General features: G+C 50.1%; 1 protein-coding gene across 8 annotated transcripts in view; it reads left to right on the forward strand.

Annotated features, from left to right (window-relative positions):
* MYO6 (myosin VI) overlaps positions 1-20,944 on the forward strand; it is a 1,279,197-nt gene that overhangs the window by 620,331 nt on the left and 637,922 nt on the right. For all 8 annotated transcript variants that reach the window (XM_069606282.1, XM_069606276.1, XM_069606277.1 and 5 more), the window contains exon 13: positions 3,019-3,176. In XM_069606282.1, the coding sequence (XP_069462383.1) occupies positions 3,019-3,176 (158 nt within the window). The remainder of the gene's footprint in view (positions 1-3,018; positions 3,177-20,944) is intronic.

The raw sequence follows: 20,944 nt of genomic DNA on the forward strand, positions 1-20,944 counted from the left end.
ACAATGTCCAGTGAACTCCTACTTAGTCTATTTATTACAGTGTTTCAGTAATAAGTTATTATTATCAAAGGATGTGTACGTCAAATGGGACAACAATTGTGGCGAAGTAACTTCCAGCCTTTCCGGTGACGACAGTTGAGGCGACTTGGCCTCCAATGCGCTCCCCTTTTGACAAGGTTTTATCAGCCATTTCTGTCAGCTGCTCCAGAAAACCTAACGCCCCCGGGCTTCCTATGGTATTTTCACCAGTTGCTATGTTCGCACATTTTCCTCGACACCACTAGTGGCATCTACCCTCCCCTTCTGCTGCACAGTTCCAAAGTAGGCTTTTATTGTTTTGGGATGCAATCCCTTTCCTCAAGGGTTTGGACATACTAGGGATGTTCAAGAAGCCCTCATTGTTCAGGAACTACAGGGTTTTCATTCCTGTTACAGCACTACGAAGTCCCATCTTCCTTCCCCCACCAGTATCCATTGCAGTTAATGAGAAAAGTATAACCAGCTTTCACTCACCAAGTCAGCTATAGATAATGACTTCCACTCAGGTAATTGGACCCAATTGGTTGTCTCAACGAGGTTGCCCAGTGGCCACCTGCAGCCCCAGGCAACCAGTCAGCCACTCAAACACCACTCAGCAGCACTGAGATATGGCAGGGAAGGGGGAGGGGGAGGGGCAGCGTGGTGTCTCAGTGGCCAAGAGGAATTATACTGCAATCCACACTGGTCCTATAAAGCAAACTCAGTGGGACTGCGGGAACATCATGGGCAACGCACCCGACACTCCTGAGTACCAGAACACTCTGCTCACTCCTGCTAATCAGTGCTAGCAGTGCTTTGACTGCTATCAGTGGCTGCCTCAGCTACAAGCTAACACCTCCACTGACCCTAGTATCACAGATTGATAGAAATGTTCCCTTGTGGGCCCCTCTGGGAGCAGGTAAGCAAAATTGAGGAGGAGAGAAATAAATAAGGCCCCCGACAGGGGATCCAGCCACCCAGCGCGACACAGTAGTGGTTGCTCGTCCCACAGCTTACTCCGACAGCAACTTGGAGCTTTATCTGCGGTTAAAGTGCCTTGTTATCTGATCTATATGGGCCCAGTAGCCCGGCCCAGCACTTGGGCGCCTTGATCTCCGTGTCACACAGGGGTGTCTTCCCTACTCCTCTGCATCCTCCACTCTGGAGGAGCTCGATGAGCAAAATCAGTTCAGAGGAAAGGACCCTGAGCCGTCTGCAAAGGCAACCAAACGACAATCGAACATCAGCAGCGTCAAGCCGTACCCTGTGTAAGGCAGCTTCCAACACTAATCGAAATTTCTTTTTCACTAATATTTATTTAATAAAATGTCTTTAAGCAAAACATGACAACTTTGTGTCCAGCTCTCATTTCTGACTTTCACAGCAGGCACATGTGGTCGTGTTGATATTTTATAGAGGATTGAAGCTTTTTGAAAAGCATAGATTTTCAAAACAGCACTGTTGGGTCTTGTAGCGGCCCAAAAATGGCTGAAGAGATGTTCAGTCCACTAAAAAGCAGTTAAATGCGGGAAACTTGGGCCATGGTGCTCCTTTAATTCTGGACTGCTCTGGGGCACTTTCTAGTGCCTCAGAGGAATGTTAGGTCTTTCTTTTTCCCTTCTCAGCCAGGTAGGTTGCCAGAGAATACTTGCAGGTGTGCCACTTCCAGTGTGTAGTCCTTGGTACCAGTGTTTCGGCAGGTTTTCCAGCAGCAAGTCAATCCAAATGTTCCCCTTAAGTGGGTGGTGGGGATGGTCTGGCTTCTTCCTTGGAAATCCTGATCGTCATGCCTATGGTAAGGGACTTTGGGCAGGCTGGTAATCCAATAAAATTCCCATGAAATCCTGCTCCCTGAGTCCAGAGATGATTCAATTAAGGGTGTTCTCACCCCCTTATGTAGTCATTTTGTCACAGTGGATTAGTACATTCTATGCCTTTACAAGTGTGTTGCCTTATGATGTCAGCTCCCATAATCATTTGCCTGCAGGGAGTGAGGATGGTGGAGTCAGGAAGGACAGATAGCCTATCTATTCCCAAAATGGCAGGAACCCCCTCCTAGATTCAGCTCCTCGCCTGAGCTTCACTGTACTCATCTCGCCCTGAAATCAGTCTCCAGTCATTATCTTGATGGTGTGACTTGCCTAATGTGTGGCAGAAATCCCTTTTGTAGTACCTTGCTCCCACCTCACCCACTGGGAGTATACCCTGTCCTCCAGACAAAGTATCAAGCCTTCCCAAACAGAAAAAAGTAGGTCTCCAGGGCTAGGCCCAAACTCTTGTGGATGAAGTCCCCAGACAGTAATACAGAAAACACTCTGATAACTGTAGGAGACACTGGAAATCCGTTGACAATAAAATGGCATCATGTAATTGTGTTTCCTTATAAACCACTATAAAAAACCAGATATAGTTTTACATTTATATCCAATCAAACTTCCACCAGGCCTTGGGAATACAGTTGTATATAATTTCAGCCATGGTGCCTGCTGTTCAGGGCTGCGCATGGCGGTTGGAATTATGTTCAATTCCAGCAGACTGTCTTAAAAATCCTAATGGACTTTCCAAACATATTTTAGTCAGAAATGCACATGTTACTCTGTGGCTGCAATGTTGCCAACGTCAAGGTAGCTGCTGTTGTCAGTAGACTGGGCACAGGAATGTGTACTACACTTTTTCTGCATATAGAATTTGGAAAGTGGGGCCTTTTTAGGAGGGCTCACATTCTGAGAGAGAAAAACCAGTGTCACTTTACATAATAAAAGCGTAGGCTTGCACACCAACACAGATGGCATTTCCTTACAGCAGGTCCAGTGTGTAGGCTTTTTACCCACCTAGGCGACTGGAAATGTCAATTTAATTGGCCATTAATGGGTGCGGTTTATTGTATGTTTTGGTGGGAGGCAATATTGTCTCTTTTGTTGGTGTCTGAGATTTTGAATTTTCAAATGTACTTTGAAAACATATGGGTAATTTTGTATTTCTTTTGTTCTTGTGCTTTAGGGTTCCTCTGAAGGTAGAGCAAGCCAACAATGCCCGTGATGCCCTAGCAAAAGCAGTATATAGTCGCCTTTTTGACCATGTGGTAAACCGGGTGAACCAATGTTTCCCTTTCGAGACCTCCTCCTGCTTTATCGGGGTGCTCGACATAGCTGGATTTGGTAAGTTCAGTCTTGTTTAAATATTCCTATTTATTCTGCACTATATTTTAACGGACAGCGCTACAGTGTAATCTCATTCTGTCTCCTGCCCACTGATAGCATCTTTTGGCTTTATTTGAGTTTCTTGTTTTTCTTATAAAGCATGCCTGTTTCCGGTCAGTATTTATTTATTGTGAGGTCAAGTTGCCTTTGAGTTAACTTTTCTACACCTAGCCCAATGTCTTTCATAATCGAGGGATCTCTGTTCCATGGTATGGAGTGTGACACATACAAGGGTATTGTCACTGCTTCCATGGGGAAGCACCTTCTCATGAGGTCAGGGGGAATATTGGGGCCCCTACCCAATAATCCCCCTGGGAGTGATACTCAGCGGGTGGATCTCATTGGGAGGGAAATCCTTCATGGGACAGGTGATGATGGCCCTGGGAGAACGCGGTATCCATTTACCCCTTTGGTGTCCCCACTCACCTCAACCCATATTGTGGTATGGGGAACTCTCTGGTTCCCCATACCACAATATGTTGTAGTAAAATAGAGGGTATCCTTGATAAGACATCTGACGAGGAAGAGGTTCAATTACCCAATCATGATGCAAAAGGAGGCACAGACCCACAGCGGAAACAACCGGCACGGTACAGCTGTCTGGAGGCAGCACGAATGGTAAAAAAGGAAGAGGGGACTCAATGGTCCGTCGAACCAGCCCTGGAGGAATACGAAGCAAAATACTTGTCCCGTGGCAGAGGACCCGGAGAGTCGTTGCAACTAGCGAGGTCTAGGCGAGGTGGACATGGCCGTCGACTGGAAGGAAAACAGCCAGACCGGAAGATGCAGAGCAAGAAGGAAGCCAGGGATGTGATGGAGAATCCGGAGCTGCTAGAACAGCGAGAAGAAGAACACTAAGCGTGGTAGCAGCAGAGAAGCTCTGCTTTGCCACCTGAAGAGACCCAAGACCGGCCAAGGATCCCCAAAGGTAGGGAAAGGGTCGGACCGGTGGCAAGGCCTTTGAGGGAGCTGGATAAGTTGAAAATCCACACACACACATATCCCGAAGAGCACAAGGGGATACAATTGGAATTCTATTTAATACAAACTTTGGGAACCATGCCAACACATCCCGACGAGCACAAGGGGATATAGCTGGCATTATATTTTCTACGAAATTAAGTTACAAGAGGCATTATATTTGACAAGAGCCTAGCAGATAAACCCATCCTAAAGATTACAGGGGGAGAACGGGGAGAGTACTCGAGCTGATGCTAACAATAGTAAGACTCCTATGTGGGATAAGACCTGGCAGGAGAGTATACCAGGTCAATCTAAGTAGACACTAAGTAAAGGAGTCAAAGAAATCCCACAGAAGCAGAGCAGCAGAGTCTGGGATCCACATGGGAGCAGGGAAGCCCCGCTAGTGTGTAGCAGGGTCTGGGACCCAAACGGAATCGGGCAGCGCAAGTCAGTGACATTTCCAAAGTTTTAAGGCCCTCAAAAGTGCACAAATAACAAAAGCAATTGGGCTGTAGCTCACCAGCAGTCGGGGAGACCTCAACTAGAAAAGGAGAAACAAAACAGGAAACCAGCAACAAAGCAAACATCTTTTTGGGTCTAAAATTTGTGAAGTAAAGTCTGGCAGGTTAGTGAACCAGACCTAATAAAAGACTGAAAGGTGCATTTTGTTTAATGAACAGTGGAACAGGATTGTTAGGCAGAAACCTGTGCAGTTCCCTTGGGGAACACTGCAAAAGATTTAAGACTACAGGTAGAGCAGTAAACCCCTTTGGTAGCAGTCTGTACCACCCAGATTTACCTGGTAGCTGTGGCTGAGCAGTCAGACTTCTCTCAAGAAGAGTTAGGCAGTATGCAAAGTATACACAATATGTACCAACACACAATAGCACAAGCAAACACTGACCAGAGCTTGGTTTCAAAAGTATATAGTTATTTATTTAAAATACACATAAGTTAAAAACACTCTAGCAAAATATAGTAAACACTTCAAACACAGTTATAACGAAAGTAGATTCAATCCTTTCTCCTATCTAGACAACTCTAGGTTAACACCACTTAATTAAAACAGAGGTGAGTGCTTAACGTTAGATGACACTCTAGTAGTTTCCAAGAAAGGGAGAGAAAAAGCAGAAATGGGTTAAACACACCACTCTAAGGTCCAGAACACTTGCAATAGGCTCAAAGAAGCACAAAGTCCCAGGTGAGCAAAAGTCACTAGGCAGGGCCCACTCTTAGAGTAGCCGGAGCGAAAATGTGCCCAAGATCACACTGTTATTAGGGATTCAAAGTCTTGCAAAGAGTTAGAAAGAGGTTAGAGTGGCTTAGAAAGTTTAGCCAGGGTGTTCCAGGCACTCCCAGGTTCGAAAGCCGGGGGCTAAATCTACCCCGTACAGTCGGTGGCAAGGGAAGCCAGGCGGAACACGGTACCTTAAGCGAAAAGGGTCCTCCAGCGGTGGCAGTTGTTCCAGGCAGTGGCAGCAAGGCTCGACGTCGGTCAGGGAAGAAGAAGTTCTCGCTGAAGAGTAGAAGAAGAGGGTCGTTGCACTGCCCGGGAAGAAACCAGCCGCGGAGTCCTCCGGTTAAAGGGTTGTACCGACTTTCGTGGTTGGGGTAAAAGTGGTGGGGTTCCGGTTGCCGGGGTGCTTGGCACTGGCAAGGCGGCCACGAGATACCTCGAGAAGCGAAAAGAAGGCGAAAACTGGTTGTCCCCACCAGTCAAGGGAAGGAGCCACTCCGTTAAGAGTTCTCCTCGGTCGTCGGGAAAAGTGGTGAGACGGTTCAGCAGGGCTCCACCGGGTGGTGTCGTCGAAGCAGGTCGGCTCAGCTCTTCCCTCGTCGGATTCTTGGTCCTGTGGCGACTTCTGAAGTCCCAGTCCCCAAAGCCCTGCTTTTATGCAGCAAACCCCCATTCACCCAGCCTAGCTGTCACTCAAACATGCTAAGTGGTGAGCCGGGCGGCTCACCACTTGGGCCAATCAGGACGGAGTGCGACTTGAGTTACCAAGGTAACTCAGTCCAGGGTGCCTAAATCCCCCTCCACCCCTCCTAAGTACCCCAGACAGAGTGGCACCACTTTGGAGGGCTTCTGTGGAGAAGCCCGCCAAAAGTGGAACAAAGGGCTCCACTTTGGGTCAGAGTTACAGAGGCGAACACCAACGCCATTTTAGAATCAAGTTTTGGCAAAAAGTCCCAACCGGAGTTATAAAAATAAATATATAAACCGGCGGTATGTTTAAGGCTACCGTAAATAAATAATTAAGTGTGTTAGCCTAAAACAATGGGAAATCCCATAGGAAAATATTCGCGGTCGAATATAAAACGTAGTTTCCACTGCCACCAGCCAAAACTCGATCAGGGGGGACGGAGACGTGCCCCCTCGACTAACAGACCCTGGGGCAATCGAATTGCCCCAGCCAGTACGTCCACAATATGATGGTTTGTACTGGTTCTGTTCAGGATTCAAGACTAGCAAAGTCTTTGGTGACTTTACATGCCCTGGGAGACAGTAGTCAGTCCCAGGGTATGGAGTCTATGTTGGGGAGTCCCTAGGACACCCCTGGGTCACGGCACAGAGGGTGCTGTGTAACCCACATCACAAAAATACATGAGGCCCTATGGAGTAAAAGACCCCATAGCCCATTCAACACAAGGTTTGTCCAAGATAACACAGTTCAACATGTCCAAGAGTGAGGGTAAAAGAGTCTCACTCTTGGCAGGAGAAAAAATTAAACCCCAGAAATCCAGCAAAGCTGCTGGGGGACTCACTAGGTAGGGAAATTCAGCCTAAACAGAGAATTCTCCCTAACACTCGCCCCCCCCAGACTAAGGGACAGGAGGATTTAATCCACTCCTGGATGAACCTCATACCTCTAGTCGATGATATACATCCTAGAGAGTCCATCAGCATTTTGATGGTGACACCTTGACCTATGTTCAATGGAGAACTCAAAGGTTTTCTTTTGCAAGCTAACGGACCTACAGACCCTTTGAGGAACATCAGTCTTTTTGTTATAGGGGATCTGGTTGACCAGTCCCTCAGAAGTTGGTACAACTTCTGAACCTATGTTAGGCTTTTTCAAGGGGTCCTTATAAAGGATTCCCTTAGATCTAGAGGGGCCTCCAAGGTTCCTCACCACCTCTCTTGTGGGAGCAGGTTGGGTCTTAGGCCTCTTGGTTGGAGGGGTTGGGGTTAGGCAATGTACCTGCTTCCCCTTCCTCTTAGATCTACCCTTACCTATCTTAGGAGCTTCCCCCCTAATATTAGGATTTGAGTTGGGGTCTTCAGTAGAAGGTCCAACAGTCTGAAGGTTTTTGGCCTTAGACTTTTCTTTTCTGGTTTTCCACCAGCACTGAGAATTACCAGTTCTCTCAGGTCCAGATAGGGGCCTAGTTGGTCTATCCACCTCTTCCTCAGAAGCAGGGGGGGTCAGAGACTCGGAAACTAGGGGAACAAGGGTGGAGGTTGGTTGGGGCTCCCATGTTCCTAGCATACTATCCTGAAATGTGCCTGGGTTAGAGGTCAACTTACTAAAACCAGGGCTTGTAGTGGGGTTCTCAGTAGAGGGTCCCACAGGCTTAGAAGGGTCCTTCAAGGTAGCCTTTCTAGCCAATTTGGTTAAGTTCTGCTTCTCCATACTGGGAGGCCTGGGGGTATGGGACACTACTCCTAGAGTTCTTAGGTCATTCCCCAACAGGACCTTCCCAGGTACCTCAGTCTGAACACTGACAGGGATCCTCACTGTCATGTTGTTACACTGAATGAGGGCTGGTAGAATAGGAACCATTTGGACAGGGCCTCCAGACATCTTAGTGGGACCTTTGGGTGCTTTGGCCACATCCTCAGGTTGAAAGAAGCTTTCATCCACTACTGTTCTGCTGGCCCCAGTGTCTCTCCTGGCAGGAGTATCCTGGCCATTGACAAGAACACTGTCCACATAATACACCTTAGAGTTTACAGGTAGGGAGTTATACACAACCCTATTCTGGGGACTAACCAGACCCATAGGCTCTAAGTTTACAGTTGCTTGAAGACCCAAGGGTTCTTCAGCAAAGAGTTCAAAGTGGGCACTAGCCATCTGTACTTCATCCTCAGGAGTGAAGGCTAAGGAGACTGTGCTGATCCCTGCAGGTTTACCCTTGCACTTGGGATCTCCTTTGATATGGTCAGTACCCTGACAGACATAGCATTGTCCAAATGCTCTCTGGAAGGGTGGCTTGTTCTGACCTCCTTCTGGCTTGTGGCCAGAAGGTACAGTAGCCTGACTAGGTTTCCCATGTGGCTTACCCTGGTTATTTTGTGGTTTGGGGCCCTCTTTGGGATAGGAATTATTAGAATTCTCTTTGGAGTCCTTTTTAGACTGTTTCTCCCCATCCTTCTTCTGAGTTACCCCAGAATCCTTGTGAGTGGCCCTGTTGGCAACCCACAAGTCAGCAGCCTTAGCTAGTTTCCTGGAATCCAATTCCCTGGAATCAGCCAAGTGTTGTCTGAGCTCAGGAGAGCAGGCATCATAAATAGTCTCCAACATAAACAAATTCTTCATACCTTCATAAGTGTTCACCTTGTAACCCTTAATCCATCCCTCTAAGTTTTTCAAACATTCACTCACCCAGGTAGCCCAAGGGGTACCATCATGCTTTTTGAGGTTCCTAAACCTCTTAAGATACTGGGAAGGGGTCTTCCCAAACCTAGCTATCAAAGCTAGTTTCACACATTCATAGTCCTTCCTATCCTCCTCCCCCATCTCCATTACCACATCAGTTGCAACAGGGGGAAGCCTAGAGAACAACCAGGTGAGTAAGTCATTTCCTGTGATGTTCTGGAGCCCATGATTATATTCAAACAGAGACAACCAATCCAACACATCCAACTTAGGCTCATACATACCAACCAATTCTTTAGGCATCCGGGGTCTTTTAGGACTGGAACTTCTAGAGGAGCCAGAGAGAGAAACATTCTCAACAGATAATTTCTTCATTTCTAAGTCATACTTGAGCTCCATTTCCCTTAGCCTTAGTTCTTTGTCAGTTTGAGCATTAAGTTTCTTATACTCCAATTCTAGCTTCATTTTCTCCAGTTCAAAGTACTGAGGACTAAATGTGGGACCTGGTAAAGGTCCAGTAGGCACAGCAGGTAGAGCAGGCAGAGGCCTAGGGGGGACAGTTACAACAGCCTCACCCTCCTCTTCTGACTCCTCCTCAGAATCATCAACATTTTGCTCCATGTTAATTTCAACACTGTCATCTACAGTTGCTGGAGTGGTAGGTTCCTCTGAACCATCACCCAGACTTTGGTTAGCTAACAATCTTTCAATCAGCTCCATTTTCTTGCCCTTAGTCAGGAGATCCTTATGTTTACAGAGCACTCTTAAACAATCAGCAGTTTTGGCTGCAAGGGACTCTTGACTATAGCTTTCTATAACTGACATGTTAGAGGTTTTACTTTTTCAGTGCTAAGCTTTGTGGTTAGTTGCACTAAGGTATCTAAAGCACAATAAAATGTATACTCAATACAAATCCCACCGCTGTACACCAGTGTTAGGCAGAAACCTGTGCAGTTCCCTTGGGGAACACTGCAAAAGATTTAAGACTACAGGTAGAGCAGTAAACCCCTTTGGTAGCAGTCTGTACCACCCAGATTTACCTGGTAGCTGTGGCTGAGCAGTCAGACTTCTCTCAAGAAGAGTTAGGCAGTATGCAAAGTATACACAATATGTACCAACACACAATAGCACAAGCAAACACTGACCAGAGCTTGGTTTCAAAAGTATATAGTTATTTATTTAAAATACACATAAGTTAAAAACACTCTAGCAAAATATAGTAAACACTTCAAACACAGTTATAACGAAAGTAGATTCAATCCTTTCTCCTATCTAGACAACTCTAGGTTAACACCACTTAATTAAAACAGAGGTGAGTGCTTAACGTTAGATGACACTCTAGTAGTTTCCAAGAAAGGGAGAGAAAAAGCAGAAATGGGTTAAACACACCACTCTAAGGTCCAGAACACTTGCAATAGGCTCAAAGAAGCACAAAGTCCCAGGTGAGCAAAAGTCACTAGGCAGGGCCCACTCTTAGAGTAGCCGGAGCGAAAATGTGCCCAAGATCACACTGTTATTAGGGATTCAAAGTCTTGCAAAGAGTTAGAAAGAGGTTAGAGTGGCTTAGAAAGTTTAGCCAGGGTGTTCCAGGCACTCCCAGGTTCGAAAGCCGGGGGCTAAATCTACCCCGTACAGTCGGTGGCAAGGGAAGCCAGGCGGAACACGGTACCTTAAGCGAAAAGGGTCCTCCAGCGGTGGCAGTTGTTCCAGGCAGTGGCAGCAAGGCTCGACGTCGGTCAGGGAAGAAGAAGTTCTCGCTGAAGAGTAGAAGAAGAGGGTCGTTGCACTGCCCGGGAAGAAACCAGCCGCGGAGTCCTCCGGTTAAAGGGTTGTACCGACTTTCGTGGTTGGGGTAAAAGTGGTGGGGTTCCGGTGACCGGGGTGCTTGGCACTGGCAAGGCGGCCACGAGATACCTCGAGAAGCGAAAAGAAGGCGAAAACTGGTTGTCCCCACCAGTCAAGGGAAGGAGCCACTCCGTTAAGAGTTCTCCTCGGTCGTCGGGAAAAGTGGTGAGACGGTTCAGCAGGGCTCCACCGGGTGGTGTCGTCGAAGCAGGTCGGCTCAGCTCTTCCCTCGTCGGATTCTTGGTCCTGTGGCGACTTCTGAAGTCCCAGTCCCCAAAGCCCTGCTTTTATGCAGCAAACCCCCATTCACCCAGCCTAGCTGTCACTCAAACATGCTAAGTGGTGAGCCGGGCGGCTCACCACTTGGGCCAATCAGGACGGAGTGCGACTTGAGTTACCAAGGTAACTCAGTCCAGGGTGCCTAAATCCCCCTCCACCCCTCCTAAGTACCCCAGACAGAGTGGCACCACTTTGGAGGGCTTCTGTGGAGAAGCCCGCCAAAAGTGGAACAAAGGGCTCCACTTTGGGTCAGAGTTACAGAGGCGAACACCAACGCCATTTTAGAATCAAGTTTTGGCAAAAAGTCCCAACCGGAGTTATAAAAATAAATATATAAACCGGCGGTATGTTTAAGGCTACCGTAAATAAATAATTAAGTGTGTTAGCCTAAAACAATGGGAAATCCCATAGGAAAATATTCGCGGTCGAATATAAAACGTAGTTTCCACTGCCACCAGCCAAAACTCGATCAGGGGGGACGGAGACGTGCCCCCTCGACTAACAGACCCTGGGGCAATCGAATTGCCCCAGCCAGTACGTCCACAATATGATGGTTTGTACTGGTTCTGTTCAGGATTCAAGACTAGCAAAGTCTTTGGTGACTTTACATGCCCTGGGAGACAGTAGTCAGTCCCAGGGTATGGAGTCTATGTTGGGGAGTCCCTAGGACACCCCTGGGTCACGGCACAGAGGGTGCTGTGTAACCCACATCACAAAAATACATGAGGCCCTATGGAGTAAAAGACCCCATAGCCCATTCAACACAAGGTTTGTCCAAGATAACACAGTTCAACATGTCCAAGAGTGAGGGTAAAAGAGTCTCACTCTTGGCAGGAGAAAAAATTAAACCCCAGAAATCCAGCAAAGCTGCTGGGGGACTCACTAGGTAGGGAAATTCAGCCTAAACAGAGAATTCTCCCTAACAAGGATTACTCCAGATGATTTGATGAACAGTATTATGTTCACAAGTAGATGCAAGATTCAAGGAAGAGGTTCCTCCCAGGATTTCGAGGAACCATGTTTTTTTTGTTGTTGGTTTGAACTCGCAAGCAATAAACATTTAACCAAATATTCTTTGCACAGTAACTATGCCTTGGAGTTTACATTCAGAGTGAGAGGGGTCTCCTTCTGGGTGCGTGCAACCCCAGCATGCTCCTCACATTCCGCAGCCACCCACCTGGAACAGATCAAAATAATTTGTCTCCACGTCCGATGGGATTGGATGCTTCTGGACTAGATTTCTCTTCTTCTGGTTTGCATTAAATTTCTCATTTTTCTTCTCACATTCGTCCTTGCATCCTCTTATGCCCCTTAAATCTGATTTCTCTTTGTGCAGCTCCTAAAAATGTTTTCTGACCTTCACACTCTGTCTAAAGAGTTTGGCGTGAGAGCACACATGGGAGCTCTACAACAGATTTTAGGTCCATTTACTCAGAGACCATCTTTGCTTCTGCTGGGACCTCTTCCACTGTCCTCGCCCTACGAACTTCAAGTACTTTGTTTGCAGAAAGAAAAAGCGCCAGTAGGTAAATCCTGTTTTAAAGTCTACACCCCACCTGATGACACGTTCCCACATGACACTGGCCCTGTGGCCCTGTGAGTGACAATTGTAGATCTACTATCTGGGACTCCAATGCTACCGCACCTCGGTCCGAGGATTCCGACTCAGGAGCTTACAACAGCCCTTGTGCTGAGGGCCTACATGGGCCTTTCATAGAGAGACCTCTCAAGATCCCAGGCAAGCGGATTCAGGACATCTGCAGAAAAGGCTAAAAGTGGGGCATTTGCTCCAGAGGTATATTGGCATAGCACCAGTTTCACACCATAGGCTCCTTTATTTCCTCTGTGGGATCTTGGGAAAGGTTTATGACTCTTCCAGGCAGGAGTCTATCAAGGCACACTTTAGTTCTGCCTTCTCCCCCCACCCCCGCCAGATGATGCATCTGAACATTGTGTGCAAAATGAGTGCAACCCCTGCCCACATCTGTATGGAAGGTTTCAGCATGGGCCCTTTAAGATAGGGCCTGTGGTGTCTGATCCTGGCAAACAAAATTGCTAAGGGGCACCCATACATTACACAAAAGTATCACCAATAACATCTCCATAGGAGAGCAAACGGGGCTCATGCCCTGTGCCCCCATCCTGGGATCCATTGAGGGGGGCTCCCCCAACCACTCTCAAGGGGGGTCTGTGCAATGTAGTGTTTGTGTTCAGTGTGAGGAACTCTTGGTGGCACAAGTAAGACAGACACAAGTGATCACAGTTCAAGGGTGTTTATTGAACAATTAATTCGGTATGCAGGTTAGAAAAATGCCTAATCTAAACCTAAATCTAGGATAGGAGCAAGCGTCAACCGTCTAAATGAAAAATAAGGCAGTCCTGGTGGTGATGAATAAAAATAAAAGGGCCTATACTATGAAACCTATATACAAAAAATGGTGTGGGATAGTTCTCAAGAAAAGAAAGAAGTGTTCTCAAATAATATGTCAGGATGCGGTAGCCTGGGTCTCCCTTCCCCACGTTTTGTGCTTGGGGTAAGGTGGGAGTTTGGAGCACAGTACAGTCTCAGGCTTCTTGAAACATGTATAAACTGGACATGGGCTACCCCTCCCTTCTACACCTGCAGATGTGTGATGCACCCCACTTTAACCGTTCAATAAATGTATGTCACTTAGCAGATCATTGACTTGTTAATAAATCAAGATACAATTTTATTTATCATCATACACTGTTAAAAAATAGCCTGTCCTCAGGCTATGAGTTTACAACCAATGAAAAAATATACAGTAGTTTCTTAGAGCACCTACAAGCACCATATTAACATTCATATAGAGCTATTATAGGGTGGTCTAGAGCATACAATTTGGTGAGGTTACTATACATTGACTCAGTGTGTTGTTGTCGTTACACCTTTTCAAGTCAGGCTTCTCCAGCGCAAGACAATAGTTCCGATGGCAGTTCTCAGGACCGTCAATGGCCAAGTCTTGTTTCCTTTGAAACTCTCTTGCCTTCGGGGCCTGATGTGTTCTGATAACAAAAACAAAAGTTCCTTTAACCAAATGAAAGTTGGTTAGGGTGATAATGGTTCACCCCTGGGTCCCCCTCTTCTGAGTGCTGACCCTTCTCTACTTTCAATGTTCTCTTTTTACACAGTTCAATGTTTGTGGGAGTCACTTCCCCTTCTTTCACTCTTCTTGTAGATCAAAGTCTTGCGATTGTGCAGGGAATTTACTTGGTCCTCTGTATGACCACTTTGACCTATTTCGATGGCCCTTCTACGGCTTTTTGGTTTCTGTAGTTTCTCTTATATGGTGCTCTACCAGAGTCTCTCGAGTTAGTACCTACGTGGTGCTGGTTTAACACTGCTGCTGGTCTCACATGCTCATGAATATTCCCCGTTGTCAGGCTGGGAATCCTCGGTACAGAAAAAATCAGTATCAGTTTTGTTTCTCATCTGTCTTTCTTAGTAGTAACCAATCACTGGTCTCTGGGTCATACGGCCCCCAGCCAATGACTGCCCTCTCCCTAAGCCCCTCCCCTAGCAGCCATCCTCAGATTTTTACTGCACGTTCAAGTGTTGGGAGTCCTCGTGCTATAGCTCTCGAGCTTTTACTGTGTTTTGCGATTTTTCAAAGAGTTTAATCTCGTTTTTCCGGTCAATCGAGCCTCAAGCTCCACCGTTTCTTCTTCCGATCAACAGGGACCCGTTTCGGAATTTTCTATGCCCCTCAAGGGCAAACTTTTAATCGAGCACGCTTTTTGGAGGATTCCAGAAGAGCTTGAGGCCTACCCCGTGGACATGGCCCAGGACAAAGGAAGCTCGACGCCCGGATCCAAGCTTTTCAGGCACTGCCCTGGATGCGGATTGCAGAATGTGTTCAAGGAGGACGAGCATTCTAGATGCCTCTACTGCCTTCCCGAAGACAAAACGCACTTGGAGAAGGACTGTGCGTTTTGCAGGAACATGTCAGAGCGGACCATGAGGGATCAGTGGATCCGCCTCACCAACTGGCTGGAAGGGAAGAGCCCACCGGTAGGTGAGAAGAAGAGGTCTGAGCGGTCTTCTAAGTCCTCTGAGGGCGCTCCAGCGACGGGGGCCCAACAGAAGGCTAAGCACCGCGGGTCCACGGGCACCAGGAGCGCCGAACGGTCGGGCTCCTCGGCTGCCAGGCAGGGCACACTTTCACAGACGCCATCAACCACGAGCCAACGCTCTGGCTCGGGGAAGAAAAAGTCTGAGAACCCGGCTAAGCTTCTGGAGAAGCCCCAGTCAATCAATCCCGACGGAAGCAGCTGAGGGGTAGCGAGGCAGTGACCCTCCCCCCAAGGTGAAGGCCTCAAGCACACCAAAAGTCGTGAAGGCCCTGATTCACCCGGCTAAGGCTTCTACCGAGGGAGTCGTGGCGGCCCTGGAAAAGCCTATGGAGGCTACCCCAGTGGAGGCGACCTCGGGGCCCAGAGTTTCCCTGCCACCACGGAGGGAATCCTCTTTTCAGCCCATCGACAAGAGCCCCGTGAAGACCCCGGTGGAAAAAGAAGGGGGCGGTGGCCGTTACGGACACGGATATAGCCTCTGAGGAGGAGCTGGTTGAAGTCGTCAAGGGCCTCAAGTGGTTTGAGGAGGTCTGGTCCCAGAGGAGGAATCCCGGGGAGGCGGACGAAGAGAGCGACAGTGGTGCCGACATTGCTCCCGTGGGGGAGGAGCAACCATCACGCCCTTCTGCATGGAGATGAGGACGAGGTTGCCGCTACCCCCAACGAACGACCCAGCAGAACCGGGCCCATCATCGGGAAGCCCTCAAAACAAGCAGAGGAGAGTTCATCCCCCTCCGCCCTTCCAGCCCTTGCGGCCCGCTCAGCCTTCATCTCCTTCCCCTGATCCTAGGGATGACACTGGAACAGATACGGCCACGACGGGGATGGATGACGACAGTGGTGATGACGGGATGGGCCTCGATCAACGGCGTGAGGCCAAGAGGAAGACGGTACTCGCGGTGCCGTTGCTTGATGACATCTGTGACGAGGGACTTGCTCTCCTGAAGAACCCGTCCATGACGCCTGCCAAGAGGGATCGGTACGAGAAGAAGTCCCCGATTCTGCCCCTTTGTGCCTTAGGGCACAGCCGACTCCGTATTTGGTCATCTCGGCGGCGGCCAAGAAGAAAGCGGCAGGGTAACAGCTTCAACTTCTACCTCCCCACCTGACGGCGAGGGAAAGAAACTGGACACCATGGGACGAGTCATCTCGTCTGTGGCGACGACAATTAAGGCGGCCAACGCCCTAGCGATTGTGACACGCTACAACAGGGAGTTGTGGTACAAGATCGCTCCCCTGCTGGGCTTCGTACTGGACGACAAGAGGACGGAGGCCCTGGAGATCCTACAGGAAGGTGAGGTGGCGTTGGACCATGCCATAACAGTGGCCACGGACATCGCGGACACCGGGTTCCATCAGTTGGGCAACAGCGTTTGCTTTAGACGGCGGTGATGGCTCAAGGCAACAGTTTTCCACCAGGCCGTGCAAACCAGAGTTCTGCATATGCCCTTCGACGGGAACAACCTGTTTGGGAAGACAGTAGATGAGTCACTTCAGGCCATCAAGACGGACACAGAGACGGCTCAGGCCTTGGGAGTTTTGCAGCAACGACGACCTCCCTTTCGGAACTTTGCAGGCAAGCAAGGTGCCTCCAAAGGATTTGGCGGTGGCTCCTCTACGTACCGCCAGGCAACCCATTCCTCGTCGCAAGAGGCCTACACAGGGCACGGCAAGTCATGACACATTTACCCCTACCTGGACGATTGGCTCATCCGAGCAAGGCCAAGGGAACTCGCCGTCGAGCACACAGCGCAGACCGTCCAACTGCTCACGGATCTGGGATTCCCCATCAACTTCCCCAAATCCCACCTGGTTCCATCGCAGGTCGCACTGTTTCTGGGAGCCAAGCTCGACACAATGGAAGAAAGGTCAAAGGCCATCCTGGGCAAAGTGCAGCACCTGCTGGCCGTGGCCGTGGCCAGGGTGAGGTCCATCAAGTCCCTTCTCGGCATGATGTCCTCTTGCTTCTACCTGGTGCACCTATGCAGGCTGCGGATGCGTCCTCTACAGGAGTTCCTCGACACCCGTTGGATGCAAGCGGCAGGCAGTTTCGAAGACAAGATCCTGCTCAACGATGTCTTCCGCCAAGCAATTCGGTGGTGGAGCACCCGTGCGCATCTCGCGGCGGGCACGTACTTTCAGACCCCAGCACCCCAGGAGATGGTGACGACGGATGCCTCCCTGGAGGGATGGGGAGCGCACACCAGAGATCTTCACGCGAGAGGCCTTTGGCTGCTGGAGGAGAGGTCACTCCACATCAACATCCTGGAGCTCCGAGCAGTGTTCTGGGCTCTCAGGTCATTTCTCCCGTCCCTCAAGGGCAAGATGGTGAGGATCTTCACCGACGACACCACCACGATGTTCTACATCCGGAAGCATGGAGGAACGAGGTCCCTGGCCCTATCCAAGGAAGCCCAGGATCTGTGGCATTGGGCCGTTGCCCAGGGGATGTTTCTGGTGCCCTTCCTTCTAGCAGGGATAAAGAACACCATCGCTGACTCACTCAGCAGGGAGCTGCGCTCGTGTCACGAGTGGGAACTGCGTCAGGACCAAGTGGTCGACTTTTCCGACGATGGGGCAAACCCCAGATCGACCTGTTTGCGACGGCGGCGAACTCGTAAGTGCCAGAGGTTCGCCAGCAGGTTTCCCCAGCCGAGGAGCATGAGCGATGCTTTCTCGTTCCCCTGGGATGGCCTGTTCCTGTATGCATTCCCCCCGTTGCCGTTGCTACTGCGACTCGTCAACCAACTCTAGAGGTCCCAGTGCAGGATGATCCTCGTCGCACCGGCGTGGCCAAGACAAATCTGGTTCCTGGACCTTCTGGACTTGTCAGCGTCCCCCCAGTCAAACTATCGACGGACGCAGATCTTCTCTCCAGAGAAGGAGGCGCCATCCTCCATCACAACCCAGGGTTTCTGAACTTGCATGCCTGGCTCCTGCGGCACTAGAGTTTGGAGGGTACGAAATCCCAGCGGACTGCAAGGAGGTGTTTGCAAAGGCCAGGGCGTCCTCAACTCTCAAGTGCTATGGACACAAATGGAAGAGGTTCTCAGTCTGGTGGCGTGCACAGAAGTTTAACCCTCTGCGAATTACGGCCCCTCAAGTGCTACCGTACCTGCTGTCGCTGGCCAAGGCGGGGCTGGCTCATGCCTCCATCAAAATACATCTAGCGGCGATCTCCTGCTACACCAGAACTACTGGACGATCATCTCTGTGGTCTCATCGCCTGGTGATGGAGTTTATGAAGGGACTGTTCCATTCATTCCCGCCGGTGAAGGCTCCGGCCCCGGCGTGGGAGCTCAACGTGGTTCATGGGGGCGCCCTTTGAGCCTCTGCATTCGGCACAGTTGAAGTTCCTGTCGTGGAAAACAGCATTGCTTGTGGCGATCACCTCCGCACGACGAGTGGGAGAGATCCAAGCCCTATCCTGCAAGCCTCCATACTTGACTTTTCACGAGACGAGGGTGGTGCTGAGGATGCACCCTTCGTCGCCGGCCGAGAGGACTTTGCAATCGCTGGATGTAGCTAGAGCGCTGAAGTTCTACGTGGACCACACCAAGAGTTTTCGGAAGACATCACAACTGTTTGTGAACTTTGGACCTGTGTACCAAGGGAAGGCCCTCTCGAAGGCTTCCATTTCCAGATGGCTCTCCGGGTGCATCATGCACTGTCACCGGTTGGCAAACCGACCGTTGCCCGGCCGTCCGAGAGCCCATTCGACCAGAGCGATCGCTGCTACCACGGCGTTCTTGTCTGGTGTACCCTTGCTGGACATCTGCAGGGCTGCTACGTGGAGGTCGACGACACCTTCACGAGATTCTACTGCGTCGACCGGGATTCCAGGGAGGAGTCCAGGGTCGGCCAAGCAGTGCTGTGCGACCTGTTCACCTGAAGGTGGGCCTGGTGAGGAGGTAAGAGATGCTTAATGTTGAGTTTATGTAATGCTTAATGTTGAGCCTCGCCACCTCCTGTGGTTGTGCATGCGTGTACTGCTATGTATTCTTATATTCATGAGCATGTGAATCCATGCCAGACCCCATGCTGGAGTAGGAACAAATTACTTACCTGTAACTGTTGTTCTCCAGCATGGGTCTGGCATATACCTCGTTGTTGTCGTGTCAGTCCCCGTATCATCCCCTCGGGTGGACGGGGAGGAGGGCTGGAAGGGGCGCGACGGCTGAAAAGGAGGCGGAGGGTGGATCCTTTTTTTCTTGGTAGGGGGAACACCAGAAGGTCCCGGTTCTGGGTCCCCCGACGGGAGAGGTTCCGTCGGCAACGGTAGACTCGTCCTTATCTCTGAGCATAAGGACTGTATGGCCAACAAAATGGCCGCCGAGTTGTCTTGCGGCGCTGGCAGAGGGGAATCCGACGGGCGATCAGGGTCGTCGTCACCTGCGTCGGGATCCATCCCGACGGGCCGGTCTTCTTCCACGCCGAGGCCGTGGCTTAAGACCTCGACCAGCTCCTCCTCCGAGGTTGAGGCCGAATCTACGACGACGCCCTGCCCCCCCTTTTTCTTCCCCACGGGGGATTTCACGGGGGTCCTATCGATGGGCACAAAAGAGGACTCCCTCCGAGGTGGCAGGGAGACTCTGAGCCCCGAGGTCGCCACCACTGGTGTAGCCTCCACAGGCTGAGCCAGGGCCGCCGCGACAGTTTCGATAGAGGGCTTGGCCGGATGGATTAAGGCCTTCACCACCTTAGGTGCGCTCACCGCCTTATCCTTGAGGGGGGGGGACACTGCCTCGCTACCCCTCCGTCTTCGAGCTCGACCGGGGCCTCTCCAGGAGCCTCGCCGGGTGCTCGGCCTTCCTCTTACCCGACCCAGAGCGTTGGCTCGTGGTTGATGGTGCCGGGGAGGGTGCGCCCAGCCTGGCGCCCGTAGAGCCTGACCGTTCGGCGCTCCCGGTGCCAGCGGACTCGCGGTGCTTGGCCTTATGTTGGACCCCCGTCGCCGGGGCGTCCTCAAAGGTCTTAGAAGACCGCTCGGATTTCTTCCTCTTCTTCTCGCCGGACGGGCTCTTCCCTTCCAGCCAGTTGGCGAGACGTTGATGGCGGTCCTTCATGGTCCGCTCCGACATGTTGCCGCAAAACGCACAGTCCTTCTCCACGTGTGTCTTGTCCTCATGTAGGCAGTAAAGACAAAAAGAGTGTTCGTCCTCCTTGAAGACGTTCTGCAGCTGGCATCCAGGGCAGACCCTGAACAGCTTTCCGGGCGTCGAGCTTCCCTTCTCCTGGGCCATGACCTGGCCTGAGAAACTTCTGGAGTCCTCCAAAAGCGTAGCTCGACGAAATCTTCACCCTTGAGGGGCGCAGACAAATCCGACACGGGTCCCCGTTGATCGGATGGAGAGTCGGTGGAGCTTGAGGCTCTTTTGACCGAAAAAACGAAGTTTTTGAGAAAAAACGTGAAAAAAATAGCACTAACGCTCGAGCCAATAGCACGAGGATCCCAACACATGAACGTGCGGTAAAAATCTGAAGATGGCTGCCAGAGGCGGTGCTTAGGTAGAGGGCAGTCATTGGCTGTGGTCAGTATGACACAGAGACCAGTGATTGGTTGTTACTACGAAAGACAGATCAGAAACGAAACTGATACTGGTTTTTTCTTTACCGAGGATTCCCAGCCTGACGACGGGGAATATTCATGAGCATGTGAATCCATGCCAGACCCCATGCTGGAGAAGTTGTTCACTACTCTCAAATTGACATAACAATGGAAATGTAACATGCTTGCTTACTGTGAAAGCTGCAGTGTTCGCGTGAGAAATTAAGAGACCTTTACATCAATTGTTCAACTCTTTCATAATACCGGAGTGGTCGCGTGTCCTTAATTGTACAGAAGGAACGCGTTCTGAATCCATTCCGAAAACCAAATCAAAGCTGCTTACAAGAGTTACAAAAGTTATATGTGAGAACTTCATCAAAGGAAGGTCGCGCGTG

This window comes from Ambystoma mexicanum, chromosome 4p, assembly GCF_040938575.1.
Source record: "Ambystoma mexicanum isolate Mex_15411 chromosome 4p, UKY_AmexF1_1, whole genome shotgun sequence".
Taxonomy (NCBI): Eukaryota; Metazoa; Chordata; class Amphibia; order Caudata; family Ambystomatidae; genus Ambystoma; species Ambystoma mexicanum.